The sequence below is a fragment of the Chanodichthys erythropterus genome, chromosome 16 (assembly GCF_024489055.1).
Source record: "Chanodichthys erythropterus isolate Z2021 chromosome 16, ASM2448905v1, whole genome shotgun sequence".
Taxonomy (NCBI): Eukaryota; Metazoa; Chordata; class Actinopteri; order Cypriniformes; family Xenocyprididae; genus Chanodichthys; species Chanodichthys erythropterus.
The window spans coordinates 30,887,067-30,903,108 of NC_090236.1; the positions used below are offsets into that span (position 1 = coordinate 30,887,067).

The 16,042-nt window shown below is 38.2% G+C and overlaps 1 protein-coding gene across 3 annotated transcripts in view; it reads right to left on the minus strand.

Annotated features, from left to right (window-relative positions):
- The window catches only part of ctnnd2b (catenin (cadherin-associated protein), delta 2b), an 89,644-nt gene that overhangs the window by 13,035 nt on the left and 60,567 nt on the right, over positions 1-16,042 (minus strand). For all 3 annotated transcript variants that reach the window (XM_067362157.1, XM_067362156.1, XM_067362158.1), the window contains 6 exons: positions 14,329-14,542; positions 10,137-10,320; positions 7,272-7,389; positions 4,256-4,441; positions 1,237-1,431; positions 635-785 (listed from right to left, as the gene is read on the minus strand). In XM_067362157.1, coding sequence (XP_067218258.1) covers positions 635-785; positions 1,237-1,431; positions 4,256-4,441; positions 7,272-7,389; positions 10,137-10,320; positions 14,329-14,542 — 1,048 coding nt within the window. The remainder of the gene's footprint in view (positions 1-634; positions 786-1,236; positions 1,432-4,255; positions 4,442-7,271; positions 7,390-10,136; positions 10,321-14,328; positions 14,543-16,042) is intronic.

Genomic DNA, 16,042 nt, shown 5'->3' on the forward strand with positions numbered 1-16,042 from the left:
ACGCTTACACTTAACGTGACCGCGAAATACCCATTCCCAATGGAAAGCTAATTCTCTAAGCAACAACCTGCACTACAAAACTGCTTTCAACCGGTATGCATTGAAGTTACATGAAAGAAAGGTTCCCATGTGCACTTGCAGCTTTGCCCGCTTCATCACTGATTTCAACAACTCTATCCACAAAGAACCCACAGGATCAGTATTCAGAGAGTGCCGACGTCTCGACATTTGTACAGTTTTATGCCGTTCCTCTTGCCCTATATTCCAAAAGAGATTCGCATGCCTTCGAACTCAAGCAGGGCTGAGACCAGACTGAAAGAGTGTGAGCGGTTGCCATGGAGACACGGGGGCCCATCAGAATACACAAACTATTAAAAAGATCAATAGTCTGTTAGTGTCGTGAGCAGCCTTTCAAACAATGCCACCTCGCCTCGCTGCAGTACCTGACTAGAAATGCTACACTGATACACACATAACAAACACACACACTTGCACACAAAAAGAAATAGATCTTGAAAGGCCTCTGCCTTTCAAGTAATTGAGGGGTACACGTACCTCTGCGGCATTCGGCTCTACTGGAGTCAAAGAGAAAATGTTAGCTTGAGGCAAATACACTTCCATGTCCTGAACCTACCTATGAGCTCCTTGTTCCTGACATCAAGGGCCATGTTTCGGAGAGCTGTGGCCACGGCACACACCACCCGGTCATTGTCTATTCTCAGCAACTCCACCAGAATGGGCAGCCCTTTCTCTTTCCGAACCGCAGCACGGATGTACACCGACCACTACAGGCACAGCGAATGAACAAAAGGGTCCCGCAAAATGATTATCAATACATCAACTGAACAGAAACAAATGAGATTTGTGTGAGCTTTGCATGTAATGTGCCATAAAGTGGATTGTAATGTCACATCACTGTTTGTTGTTCCCTTTTCTGTAAAAAATGAGCAGAAAATGAGGACAACAGAAGATTGCAAGAATACACTTTGAATGAGAATTCAGCTCTTTTCTTACATTGTATCCATGTGAGTTTGAAGCTATCATACATTGGTTGTGTACTCTCAAAAGAGACTTTGTTTTTGATAAAGTTCCCCATGTTCTGAAAGTTTGCTGTTTGTAGAACTCCATGACCTTGACAAACTGAAGAATGAATGTGTATTTGTGTCAGTTATAATGGTGGTGTGTGCCAGAGCCAGTCTGGTTGGTTCGTGGCTCTTCAGGTGCAGGGTTACTCACAGGTTTTAAGGTGGGGCCTACCTTCCAGCTACCCGCTGCCAGGTTCTGTAGAGCCCCAGCCGCTCCCTCCAGTGTGTCCGGGTTCGAGCACTCAGACAGCAGAGTGAGGTATGGTTTCACTATGGACGGGTGCCACAGCATCTGTAGTCCCTTTGGAGGGTCACTGGAGTCTGGGAAAGGCCCAACACCATCCCACTGAAAGCAGAGACAGAGCGAGTGTCATTACACAAGACAAAATATCTGTAAGTGGTGCTACTGAGAAAGGCATCATGTACAGAAACCTGTACAAAATAGAGCCTGGACTAAAGAAGAATGGTCAGAGAAAGGAGGTGCTCAACCTCCAGAAAATATTGATCATCAACTTTAAATTAAGTTGCAGTTATGCAAACCTTTTAACAATATTTGACACATGTCCGAATAAAGTTTACCCATAAAGGGTTAGTTCACCCAAAAATGAAAATTATTCCATAATTTACACACCCTCAAGCCATCCCAGGTGTAAATGAATTTCTTATTTCAGTCAAACCAAATAGTCTATAAAGTTATAAATATGGATATTTTTCTTGCTTCACTTCAGAAGGCCTTTATTAACCCCCTGGAGCCGTATGGATTTATTTTTATGATGGATGGATGCAATTTTTGGGCTTCAAAATCTCAGTTACTGTTCACCCCCATTATAAAGCTTGGAAGAGCCAGAATATTTTTTTTAATATAACTCTCATTGTGTTTGACTGAAAGAAGAATGTCATATATACCTAGAATGGCCTGAGGATGAGTAAATTATGAGATAATTTTCATTTTGGGTGAACTAACCCTTTAAATCTGAGCTTTGTGATTTTATTTTCTAGCAATGAATATTAAATAAACCAACTGAATAGAAAAACTTAAATGGGAAAAAAAAAACTTTATACCAGAAAGAGTAACACAGTTTCTAATTTTATTAATGCCACTCGGAAGGGACTCGCTAACTTGGGACCAAAGGTTGGTTAGAAGAGGTTGAGCACAAACAGTGGGACAAAACTTAAAAATGACATTTTTGTAATTAAAACAAATAATACTTATTAAATAATAGTTAACACTACAGTTCAAAAGTTTACAGTGGCTGCATTTATTTAAACTAAAATTAGTAAAAACAGTAATGTTATGAAATATTATTATAATTTAAAATAACTACTATGTCATAATATTTTAAAATGTGCTTTATTTCTTTGATGTCAGAATGTTAAATTACGAGAAAAAACTTGTTAAATTTTGAGAAAAAGGTTGAGATAAAATGTTGAGAATAAACATTAAATTACGAGGAAAAAACTTGTTAAATTTCAAGAAAAACATCGAGATAAAATGTTAAGAATAAACTTGTTAAATTATGAGAAAAAAACTTGTTAAATTTCGAGAAAAAAGTCAAGATAAATGTTGAGAATAAAGTAATTAAATTACGAGAAAAAAGTAGTTAAATTACAAGAACAAATTTGTTAAATTATGAGAAAAATGTCGTTAAATTTCGAGAAAAAAGTCGAGATAAAATGTTGAGAATAAACTCATTAAATTATGAGATAAAACTCGTTAAATTACGAGAACAAATTTGTTAAATTATGAGAACAAATTCATTAAAATATGACTTTTTTCTCATAATTTTATTCTCAACATTTTATCTCGACTTTTTTCTCGAAATTTAACAACATTTTTCTCATAATTTAACGAATTTGTTCTCGTAATTTAATGACTTTTATCTCCTAATTTAATGACTTTATTCTCAACATTTTATCTAGACTTTTTTCTCAAAATTTAACGAGTTTTTTCTTGTAATTTAACAAATTTGTTCTCGTAATTTAACTACTTTTTTCTTGTAATTTAATTACTTTATTCTCAACATTTTATCCCCTTCCATACTTCAGAAATCATTCTAATATGCTGATTTGCTGCTCAAGAAACATTTCTTCTTATTATTAATGTGTGCTGCTTAACATTTTTGTGGAAACTATGATACATCGCATTCTGTGTTGAATAGAAAGTTCAAAATAATGGCATTTATTTGAAATAGTAAAGACTGTCACTTTTTCTGTCACTTTTGATCAATTTAATGCATCCTTGCTGAATAAAAGTATTCTTTTTCAAAAATAAATAAATAAATAAATAAATTACCCCAAGCTTTTGAACGGTATTTTTACAACAATGAACTGAATATCAATTTAGCAAAAATTATGACACTGTTGTATTTTAATTGCTAGATGCAGTGGAGATGAAACAGGCCAAAAATCTAAATTTAAAGAGGATGGAGGGGGTTTGTGCCATGGGATTTGTGCCAAATTGTAATGGGACACCAAATTGTACCCTATTCATGGAAAGTGCCAGATGCGATTTTATTTTTGTCCACTTTTATTTATAAAGACAGTACAGAGGCATCAGGAAATGATGAGGAAAAGAGGGGGAAACAGGACTAGGGAATGTTATAAGCCAGACTCAACTGACTTTATATTGCCTGCTTTAGCACAACAGCTCAATGTGACATATGCACTGTTGCTAATTAGATGATCATACCATTGTACGGAATGATTATTCATACACTACAGTATTTACAAGACACTCCAAGATAATTAAAGTGGCCATGGTAAAGGGAAATAACATACTTTGTTGTGTATTTGTGAAATATTCAAAGATAAAGCTCACTAGTTGTTTAGGATACAGAGTAATTGAATAGTCAGGGCAAACTGTCACACAGCCAGATGTGCATTTGCATCGTTGTTAAAGGAACTGATGACTCACGGACAATTTAGTTATTTAAAAGCCACAATGCAAAGTAATGCCACCTTTTACCTCACTATTCATCCCATGCAAATGCTGAACAAACACTCCCGATGCCCCTATCTTCATCTGTTTTCAGAAACTAAATGAAATCAGCCTGGAAAATACGTAATTATCCACTGGAGGAGGACGAGTGTCGACGCAGGCGACCCGTACGCGAATGCTGCTAAGTGATGCTAATTGCCAGCAGCTGCAGGGATAAAAACCCCCGGCCCACCTGATCGTGGCTCTTCTTTTTCTTTTTCTTCTTGCCCCAGCAGCCGGAGCTCTCCGCATCCTTCCCGCTGGCATCGGTGCACAGAACCCCGTCCAGTTCCTCCGATCCCATCTGCTGCCCCTGAGACGTCTCTGCGGCCAACCTGTACGACAGGTTCCGCAGGATGCACACGCAGTTCTCGATGGTCTAGAAGGGGGCACGATTGATGCGCAAAGAGTGGGGGAAAAAGAACATTTACAGATTACAAAAACTGCAAAACATGGAAACACCTGCAAATGGGAGACTTCTGCTTTGGAATTCACCGTAACACACCTCCAGAAGTTTGACTTTACTTGACACAGTAAATATCGAAATGTCTTTTTCTATTTGCAAGACAATCTGTCCTCTTTGTGAAGGCTGTGCATTATTGTGCTCTGAACTCTTAATAGTCTCTTGTTAGATTAGTCTTCTGGACGGAATCCAGTGGAGAGCTGGAGAACTAATCCTATTGTGATGAGCAGTGAGGCAGGAAAAACAAAGAGGACGACTTTGATCTTGTAAATGCTTTCAGAGGGATTAAAGTGTGACACTCCTTTTTCCCTCATTCAAACTTGTTCTCACAAAGTATTATGCCAGTAACAGAGACCCCTCGAAAATCAAACAAAACATGGACTCACTATAGAGAGGTGTGTCGCGGCATTACTTTATCTGTGTAATTACAATAAACCTTTCTTAATAGCAACTGCAGCTATGAAGAGCAGTTGTTTTGTACAGCATTGTTGGTGGTAAAAGCAATTAGAGGAGCCAAAACAAAATCTAAAGTGTCTGATACAATGACTATTGTCCCTGCTGGAAAAAAAATACTGGTTTTAAAGCATCCAAGATGATTTTAACTAGATTTAGGTAGGCAATGTTAGTCTGTAACCTGCACAAGCAAACATTTATATCTGCAGGCAAACTTGCTTGACCATTGTAGTGATAAATCTAAATCATTGTAGACAATTGTAAATTTCCCCTAGGGGATTAATAAAATTTATCATCATCATTGTAGTAGCTAAATCATCACGGAAGACCCACTGATCAATTGGCGCTTTTCTACTGCATGGTACCACCTTGTTTGAGGTTCCAAGCGAGCTGTACCGAATAACGACTTTATTCAACAATTTCTCTTACCTGTCATTCTCCAATACTGTTTACATTGTAGACGGGTTCTAAAACAGAACGCCGACTCATTATTGGTCAGTTCCTGCTTCAGCATCACACGCATGTGTTGCTGTTGCTTATGTGTACAGCGTCGGCCAATACTGAGTCGGCATTCTAACGTAGAACACAGAAGCATAGGAGAATGACAGGTAAGAGAAGAAATTGTTGAATAAAGTCATTATTTTTTATTTGTTTTTGCGCACAAAAAGTATTCTTGACGCTTCATAACATTAAGCTTGAACCACTGTAGTCACATGGACTATTTTAACAATGTCTTTACTACCTTTCTGGGCCTTGAAAGGTGCAGTGACATTGCTGCCTATGTGTGGTTAAGAAACCCTTGTATTTATTAAAAAATATCTTAAAGGTGCCAAAGAATGCTTTTTCACAAGATGTAATATAAGTCTAAGGTGTCTCCTGAATGTGTCTGTGAAGTTTCAGCTCAAAATACCCCATAGATTTTTTTAAATAAATTTTTTTAACTGCCTATTTTGGGGTATCATTAACTACACACTGATTTTGGCAGCGCCGCCCCTTTAATTCGCCTGCTCCCTGCCACACAAGCTCTCGACTATATTACAGTGCATTTACAAAGTTCACACAGCTAATATAACCCTCAAATGGATCTTTACAAGATGTTCGTCATGCATGCTGCATGCATGCTTCCAATTATGTGAGTAAAGTATTTATTTTGATGTTTACATTGATTCTCAATGAGTTTGAGGCTATGCTCTGTGGCTAACAGCTAATGCTACACTGTTGGAGAGATTTATAAAGAATGAAGTTGTGTTTATGAATTATACAGACTGCAAGTGTTTAAAAATGAAAATAGCGACGGCTCTTGTCTCCGTGAATACAGTAAGAAACGATGGTAACTTTAACCACATTTAACAGTACATTAGCAACATGCTAACGAAACATTTAGAAAGACAATTTACAAATATCACTAAAAATATCATGTTATCATGGATCATGTTAGTTATTCATATTTGCAAATATTGGGGTCATACATATTAATGAATTCCGACTCTTACGTAACAGTCGGTGTTATGTTGAGATCCGCGTGTTTTCCGGAAGTCTTTTAAACAAATGAGATTTACATAAGAAGGAGGAAGCAATGGGGTTTGAAACTTAATGTATGTCTTTTCCATGTACTGAACTCTTGTTATTTAACTATGCCGATGTAAATTCAAATTTGGATTCTAAGGCACCTTTAATTTATGTTCCGAAGATGAACGAAAGTCTTACGGGTTTGGAACGACATAAGGGTGAATACCTAATGACAGAAATTTCATTTTGGGGTAATTTGCAATCACATCTGGAAGCTGCGGAAAGTCAGTAAATCCGAAATGTGTCACACTAACAAGAAACTATGCTTCAAACCACAGGTCGAGAGCTGTTCCAAACACAAAACTTTGCAATGTTGTTTGTGAATGTTTGTTGGAAACATTAACATAATCACTGAACTATGTTGGTCACTTGCAACCATAGTTGGCTGACAATGCTTTTAGGAAACTCACCCCAGATCAAGAAAGTTATTTCTAGTTTTGTGAGTGATATTCATTAGATAGTGAGAGAACGGACTGTGGGTGGTCCGTAGCGTGCCGTCTGAGACTAAGCTGGTCTAGACAAGCTTTTTCCACAGAAGAGTTTTTGCATATTCTGCATTGTGTTTTCAATCTCATCAAACATTTAACAGTGAAGAAGTACTCTGGTGCTGTGTTGAAAATGGTTGGGGAGCAAAAACCGCACAATTATCCTGCTAGAACTCTCTGTGGTGCTCCGTTGAATGCATAAAACTTTGGTAGAAAGGCAGGGGAGGGAAAGGTCAAACCTTGCTGTCGATCTCACTAGTGCCCAGGGCTGTCTGGATGACATAGAGCAGCGCATCGGTCAGACCCTCACATTCTCTCATCCTTCGGCGGGCCTCTTCTCCGGCAGAACTCACATTCCTGTAGAGAACACAAGAACGCACACATGCATACAATGTCATTAATGTTGTATTATCGATACCATTGATTACGTTTTGGAAGTTTTGAGCTTCAAGTCAATACTAAACCAACCAAAGGGCAGATGGTCTTCAACATCAATAAGCTTTTCATGGAAATGAGTAGTACTGTAATTCACTTTTTCCCATCAAGTTCTTTTCACACAGAACCATATTTGGAAAGCAGTCTTTTAATACTCTCTGAAAAGTCAACTCTGCGATATGATAAAGTATTTTAAAGGGGTGGTTGATTATGATTTCACTTTTTAAACTTTTTTCTTAGTTAGTGTGTAATGTTGCTGTTAGAGCATAAACAACATCAAGTTACGACGCAGAAAAGTTTAATGCAAAGGGAGATATATTTGCTTTTTATGGACTAAAACAACAAACGGCTGGTAGGGACTACAACAAGGTTCTTCCCATATTAGTGACATCAATAACCCTAAAATGTACATAACCCTGTCCCCGGGAACACGCAACAAAGGGGACGAGGTCATGTTGGGCTGCTTTAGAGAAGAGGAAGAGTTGTTGTAGTGGAGTGTTGTTTCCATGCCATCATTTTACGCCGGACTGCTTCACAAACGAGGGTCAATTAAATGCTAGATTTGCACAAAAGATGAACACGACGGTACATGCTAGTCAATGAGCTGAATCAACTCCACAGCAGCCACATAAATGTATCCACTAACCATTCAGAAACGTCCAGATGCATTCTGAAAGTTGTAACTTCTTCCTCAGTCTCTCCATCAGTGTCCGACTCCAGCTTGAACAATGTAAGGCTGAACACTAATAATCGTCATTTTGGCTGCGTGAGATTCTACAGTTTTGTTGTTGTTGAGCAACTGAAGCGCGAGCTGTTAAAGCTCCATCCTCTTTCGCAAAGCGGGCCGGAATCAGCAGCTCCTTTGCATTTAAAGGGACACACACAAAAACGCCATGTTTTTGCTCACACCCAAATAGGGGAAATTTGACATGCTATAATAAATTATCTGTAGGGTATTTTGAGCTGAAACGTCCCAGACACATTCTGGGCACACCAGAGACTTATATTACATCTTTATAGGCATTATTATAGGTCCGACGAAGAAGAAGAATTCTTAACGAAGAAGAATTTCACACATCAGCTTTATCAGCTTTATAAATCACCAGCAACATGCCTCAAAGCAACAAGCCTAGAATCCCAAAAGCTGGAGCCTCGGGAGACCTGAATCAGGAAGTCTGATCTGAGCAGGGTCTTATTCGAAGGCGCTTGTGAGGAATCAAAGACCACATCCTGTCCTCTCTCTCTCTCTCCAAGAAGCTTCTAAGAGATCTGTGTGTCTCAGGCAGCTGCAGGTGGTGTGGCAACTGTGTCCAACCATTAAATATTCAATCAGACTTCTAGTTCCTCAGCCATCCATGAAGAGGATTAATTATCACGCTGGGCGTAGGGAGCTTAGTCCAGCAATCCAAGAGTGACTCAGCACTTTCAAAAATCCTGCTGCTTCAGACCTGAACGCTGATGTGCAGCGGGCGAGTATAGTATGTGCATATAGTATGTGCTATAAATGTAAAGTGCTGTTAATGTCAAACTGAGTTTTAAAGTAAAAAGTTTCTGGGCCCCGAAAGTATCTGATGTTTCCAGTGAGATCCTAATAGCTTAAGTGATATCAAAATGCACCTTTCCATTTAGTAAGCAAAAAATAAAAAGCAACTGGAAAATATGATATTAAGATGACACAATACCAACAGCATTACGACGGAAAAGCCTAAACGTGTGCAAATAATGTGATCATCACATATATAAAAATGACAAAGCCGCAATACACAGCAGTCAAACATATTGACAGGCTTTTTAAACCACTAGCCAGATACTTAAACATTTGACACCATGCCAAATGTTTTCCCATGCCTGTGTTTTGCCAAATCTAACCCCCCCATCCAAATCCTACCCCTTTGGACTCTAAGGAGTCGTTGTTTTTAAAACCTCATTAAAAAACCTGTCACATCATGACCATATTTTGTTCTGGTTCATCAAATGGCTTTTTGTTAGACTTAATTGTGCAGAGTATATGCAGGCTAACCAGTTAGTTATCAAGCTATATACAAATAGAATATCTAAAAGAATAGGATATGTAATTGCTTTGTGGGGGGATTGGACAAGGCGAAGGTTTTGGCATGCCACCAGATCCACAGTCACAGTGGACCAAATCCTATTGTTGAATCAGACCAATCCTGGCCGGAATATAATCCAACTAAAGTGGCAGAATGAGCTCCATCACAAAATGGTTTTGGAGTCTGAGACCAGCCAAATTCATCAAATGCAACTGAATCTATTTATTCAAATCAATTAACTTAAGTTATCAGTTGAAGGGCTCCTAGAAAAGCCTGAAAGCTAATTCGCAAGCGTATTTGGTTGACACACAGAAGCACATAGCCATTATCCAGCTGTGTACTTTTGCCGACTGAGACTCCAATATACTGTGACATTTCTGAAGGGACACACATTCATCATATTGAAAGACGGAAATTCTGAGGCATTAACATATTGTTTGCATAATTCTTATAATAATTCTTGAATAATCACCTAATAAAACAATGAATTGCTTCTAAGTGAAGATTAAGCCTCTTAAGAGCAAAAATAGAAACTTAAAGTGATGCCGTGCCTGTATATAAATGAAAAATAATAGATGTCGAATAAATACTTGGATTGACATTAATTAGGAGCTTTACCTGAGGCATCCGGTAGCATTGCGGAGCACCTGTGAGGAATGCAGGTGCAGTTTGCGGTCGTCCTGGTGGGGTGACGTGTCCCAGCCCGAGTGAGGAATAATGACCGTGTTGGTCAGCACTGCCAGAGCATCCTGAATTATGGGCATCTTCAGAGCATCGCACGAGGACAAGTTCCACAGCACACCTGTATACAAGAACATCATCTATGAACCAAAAAACATCTCATCCAATGGTGAAGAACACACACTATATTTAAACACAGATTACAATTTCCCTTCTTCACCATGAGATTTTGCTATGCATAAATATATATATATATATATATATATATATATATATATATATATATATATATATATATATATATATATATATATATATATATATATATATATATATATATATATATATATGTAATTAAAAGCACTGATTGCAGCATGTTAAGAGCATGCCTTTGAATATTACATGAGGTCTTGGTCAAGAGCCCTCAAGTGAAATCATTTCCAAAGTTTCACTAGTGTCCTTATCAGCTCTTGTTAGTATGAGCGTTAGATAGTGTGGTCCAAGCCACATCACAATCAAGACTGAACTGTGAACTGCTAGAATGAAGAGTATGTCTAAACTGTGTCTCATTTTGCATGCTATTTGTCCAAAATAGAATGTTATAAACATTTATTCTCTTTCATGAGAACCCTACTGCTCTGGGTAGCATTTCCCAAAAGCATTGTAAGCTTAAGTTGATCGTAGCTCCATTGCTACGATTGCTTTTGATGCTTTTGGGAAACACAGCCCTGATTCAGTGTACAAGGGAGCACTTTTGCACATTTCTCCTCCCTGCTGATGGGGTATAGAACTTTGTCCAGCTAATTGTATTTTATGTTGTTTGTTAAATATCACAGACTTCCAGTCTTCCAGTTATAATAATAAGAAATGTTTCTTGAGCACAATATCAGCATATTAGAATGATTTCTGGAGGATCATGTGACACTGAAGACTGAGTAAAATATCAGCTTTGCCATCACAGGAATAAATTACACTTTAAAATATATTAAAATAGAAAATAGTTATTTTAAATTGTAACAATATTAAAAACTATTTCAAATTATTTGACTGTATTTTTGATCCAATAAATGCAGCCTTGGTGAGCATAAGAGACTTCTTTCAAAAACATTTAAAGCTGCTGTCCGTAATTTTTGCCTCTTTGTCGCCATCTCTGTTTGAAACCTGCAATTGCAGTTATAAATCTAATGTTTGCTGTCAGTTACCACACTGGTGTGGATACTGTACTTCGGAATCACACATTCTACGTCTTGGAAGTAAAATGTCATCTGAACAAGTCAATGACAAATCTGCCACTTTTGTTCAGACCAAATAAGGAAAAAAGCATTAGGCCTACAATAAATCGCGCTGCAAATCGCGCAAAAGCTTATTATAAACACCAAGGAATATCTGCTAGATATTGACACACAGCTACACCATGGTTGTTTCCTCATTCACATACTATCTGCCCAAAATAGTATGCCAAATGGCAGTGTGCATCTATACATTAAGTAAAAATGCATTTTAATGAAATTTAATTGTAACTAATTTAGCTAGATGCTAACACACAAGCAAGCTCAAATAGTATGCAAAGGGAAACTGTGGAATTAAAAAGTAATTTTATGACATACTAGTACATCCATATACATCTAATGTTGTTGCTACATATTCAAAAGTATGTACTTTTTGCATAACCAGCAAAGTACATACTTATATTACATGATAGAAGTATAAATCTGAATGCTGCCTATGTATGTTTTCCTGTCACTTGTTTGATACCTTCCACTGATGCGAGTTACCCAAAACAACTGAATGTTTATGTGGGACTCTATAATAGCTTTTTTACAAGTTAGTAGTGGCTAGAAACATCTTCCTTACTAGTGTTTCTCAATCCAGCTCATGGGGGCTCCTATTTGGGTGCCTCACTGCTGTTGAGGTCATTAAATCCAAGGGCTCAAAGAAACTTACAAACTACACTGTAACTACACCATCTGGTTCTAAAAAGCATATTTCACCATTGACTACGCTTTCAAAATTGGCCATGCATTCTCACAACTTTTTGTAAGCAACATATGTCACTATTATTTTTCATTACATTTCATTTGAAAAGTATGAAATAGACTCACTCTGCAAGCTCTGTCTCAGCCGATTTAATTGAATCTTATCTTATTTTATCCTATCCAATCTTGTTTGTTAAACATCAAAGACAAAATTTTATTTGCAGCCACCTGCAGAACGAAGAGTTCTGAGCTCAAACAGGCCCCAGCAGTCACAACAGGACCGTGTCTGGCTTTAGCAATTTGCAGGTCTGAGGAATTGTTGCTAGAGAGTTTTTGTTACGGACTGACTAGAGGACTCTTTGTCTTCCGTTCTGAACCTCTCTTATTTAAACATTAATTGTCTTTAAAAAAGCATAAATGGCTTCTCCCCTCTTTCCAAATGTTTATAATCTATTTCATCGTATACACAGAGACATGGAGAGGTAATAAGCAAGTGCCACTCAGGTTCAGCTTTGCCTATATTCAATTTGAAACATTTTAAATGTTTCTCGGAGCTCTGGATTCAGGAGGATGGTGATTTTTCAATTGATGGACATTTAGATTGCTCACTAGGCTGAAACACAAGGGAGCCGCAACATCCTATTGAAGCATCTCCCAACAATTCAGCATCTGACATTTATGAAATGCCTCAAAAAGCAAATTGCCGCCCAATTTTTCCGACATCTCTCAGGAACTGTCTCTGTACCAGGAATATTTCTATAGGGGATTTAGAGGAGCCTTTGTCTTTTGTCAGCCCGTCAAGACTCATTATACACAATTCCCCAAAGAGGCTATGCCAAGCACTGGTATTATCCTTAATTATTATAGCCCTAACCAATTAGGAGATCATTAACAAATCATTTAATGGGTAGTGGGGTCTACAGTAACAAGCGGATGATTCTAGGAGAGCTGATTAACAAATTGGGCCCAATTATAAGGAAGCCTGAGATAGTGACAGAAAGGTCATATACAATGTATTTGTATTCTGAACATGCAAAAAAGGTGGTAAGAAAGGAAATAAAGATCCATTCAAAGATAGGGGGCAGACACCACGTCCTAATCGGGTGCCAAACAAAAGAGAATGTTTTGTTCACACCCATTGTGAAATCTCATTGGTCGAACATCTCTTTCATACACAGTAACTGCATAATATACTTGAAATATTGTGCCTTTCAAGTGGAGCTGGAAAAATAGTTTTAATTACAATTTCCAAGCATATGAATGACCAAGCGGAGTCGTGCTTAAAAGTGCGAAACTTGCAGTTCTAGATTATACATAAGTTGTTGTCACAAGGCATGTTGATTTGAAATATGGGGGAAACTAGTCTATAATATAATATAATAATTTATAAAAGTCAGTGAGTGAAAAGCAAGTCTATAGCGAATGGTGTAAAGTTTTCAGTTGTGATTACTGAAATAAGTGATAAAGTAAATAAATTAATTATTTTCATAATTTTGAAATTAAAAGTAGTTATTTTTGTTTATTGTTCACAATATAATTCTTTTGTTTTGTTTATGCAATTTCCATGTTATGTTTCCAATTTGAATGCGTGGCATGTCATAATGAAGAACGCCGAGGTATGAGTTTCCCAGAGTAGAAGTAGTAGTTTAGATGCCATCTAAACTATACTTGTTCTATCTCAATGCAACATATATTCTTTGGCTCTGTAGGCATCATTGTCCGACTACGGTTCGAACATATAAGGCTGAACACCACTACTGACAGGTTCTAACATTTTCAGTGCATGAGATTGTCCTGTTTTGTTGTTGCATGAGCTCTTGAAGCTCCACCCTCAGCAGCTCATTTGCATTTAAAGTGACACACAAAAACTCTGTGTTTTTGCTCACCCACAAAAAGCAATTTTAACATGCTATAAAACATTATCTGTGGGGTATTTTGAGCCAAAACCTCACATACACACTCTGGGGACATCAGAGACTTATTTTGCATCTTGTAAAATGAGGCATAATAGGTCGCCTTTAAAGGCAGCGTAAGTTCTGCAGCATTTTCTCTTTCTGTGTGGACAAACAATTTACTCCTCGCCAGTATCCCGTCACGTCAGAGACCAAAGGAGAAGGAATAAGAAATAAATGTGCTTAATGTATCCTGAGCACCTGTGAGCAGCTCTCTGATCTCCACGTCTGTTGTCTTGCGCAGGAGTCGCACGAGTGCAGGGATCCCACCACAGTTCTTCAGGGCAATCTTGTTGTCGTCGTTGGCCTTGCCATAAACCAGGTTCCTAAGTGCGCCGCAGGCACTTCTGTGCACGTCAGTCATACGGTGATCCAGCAAGTCCACCAGCAGCTGAATCCCACCCTGCCTTCGTATCTGATACACAGAGCCAAACAAATTTTGGTAGACATTTTTATAAACGTTTTATCAATCAACCCTGCAGAAAAGATCTCAAGAATAGGGTCTAAATCTATCGGTTTAGATGTTGGTCGCCAGTAGTGCATTAAATCAAACAAAAGTGTCATTAAAAACACTGATCAAAATATATCACAGTTTCCACTATTTCTTTAAAAAAATGTTTTAAAGTTTTAAACATTTATAAATAAACATCATTTATTAGCATAACAGGTTTTGGAAAAAGGAGGCATGTCGTACAGCCTTTCCTTTTTGGCGTCTGTCTAGTTTGGCTAGTTCCCACCAAGTGGCGTTTTCTCCTATATATATTGCTATCCCAATTATACACGGTTATGTTTTTTTTTTTTCTTCTGTCCATAACCTGAAAAGACAACTGACCCATTTTTGGGTCACCAGTTGAAACCCACTAAGTTTGAATGACCATATCAACAATAACCAACACAAACCAGCCTGAACCAGCATGGAAATTCAAATGAAGCTGAAATCCCCATGTCTCATGTATGTTCTGTTTTGGTTTTGTTCTAGTTCCTGTATCTGTTTCCTTTGTTCTCATTTTCCTGCCACTATTTAGTTTCCTTGGCTACATATTAAGGCCCAATCCCAATTCTATTTTATACCCCTTCCCCTTACCCCTACGCCTACCCCTTCCCCTTGCCCTCTGATACAGAGTGTCAAGGGGTAGGGCTGAAAATATTCCCCTAAGAAATGGGACACCACTACTAGACCGTTACACGTCATCATAAGTCGTCGCTAGCTCCTACGCCATAGATGCACTGATGTTTATCACACACTTCTAAAGGCCAATTCACACCGCACCGACAACACATGTCTGTTAGAGTTTGTTGGATCGGTGTGATACCCCTGTTGGCGTCTGTTGGAGTCGGTTTTCACCCGACTGAACGTGTTTAATCGGCGTTTGTCGGGTCGTGGAATGTCTGCGCGGTGTGAACAGTTTTCCAACAGACGGCAACAAACTCTTAATCTGACCTGGACACGAACCGTTGCCATGACGATGAGGCAAGTCCCCTGCAAAGACAGCTGTTTGATCGCGCCCGCGCCTCACACACACACACACACACACACACACACACACACACACACACACACACACACACACACACACAAAGCAGTGGAAACCTGACATCGCAGCTTGTTCATTATAAAAAATAAAATACTGTTAAAAAAAATAAAATATACAAAAGGTACAATAGTCCATAGTGCAATCCGTGCCATTCAGCAAGAGCAGCTGCATCACTTCACCGAAAGAGAGAGGTAACGCTAACCACTATGAGAGCAACACAGGTTTACCTTCAGTTTAATTTTTAATAATTTGTTTTGGCTTGTTTAGCTACATGGTTGTATATGCTTATGGGTCTCGTTAATAAAAAGGGTCGCGCTAAAAAATTATTTGTTGGTGCGGTGTGAATTGGCCTTTTAAGATGCCATCGATAGCTGTAGTGA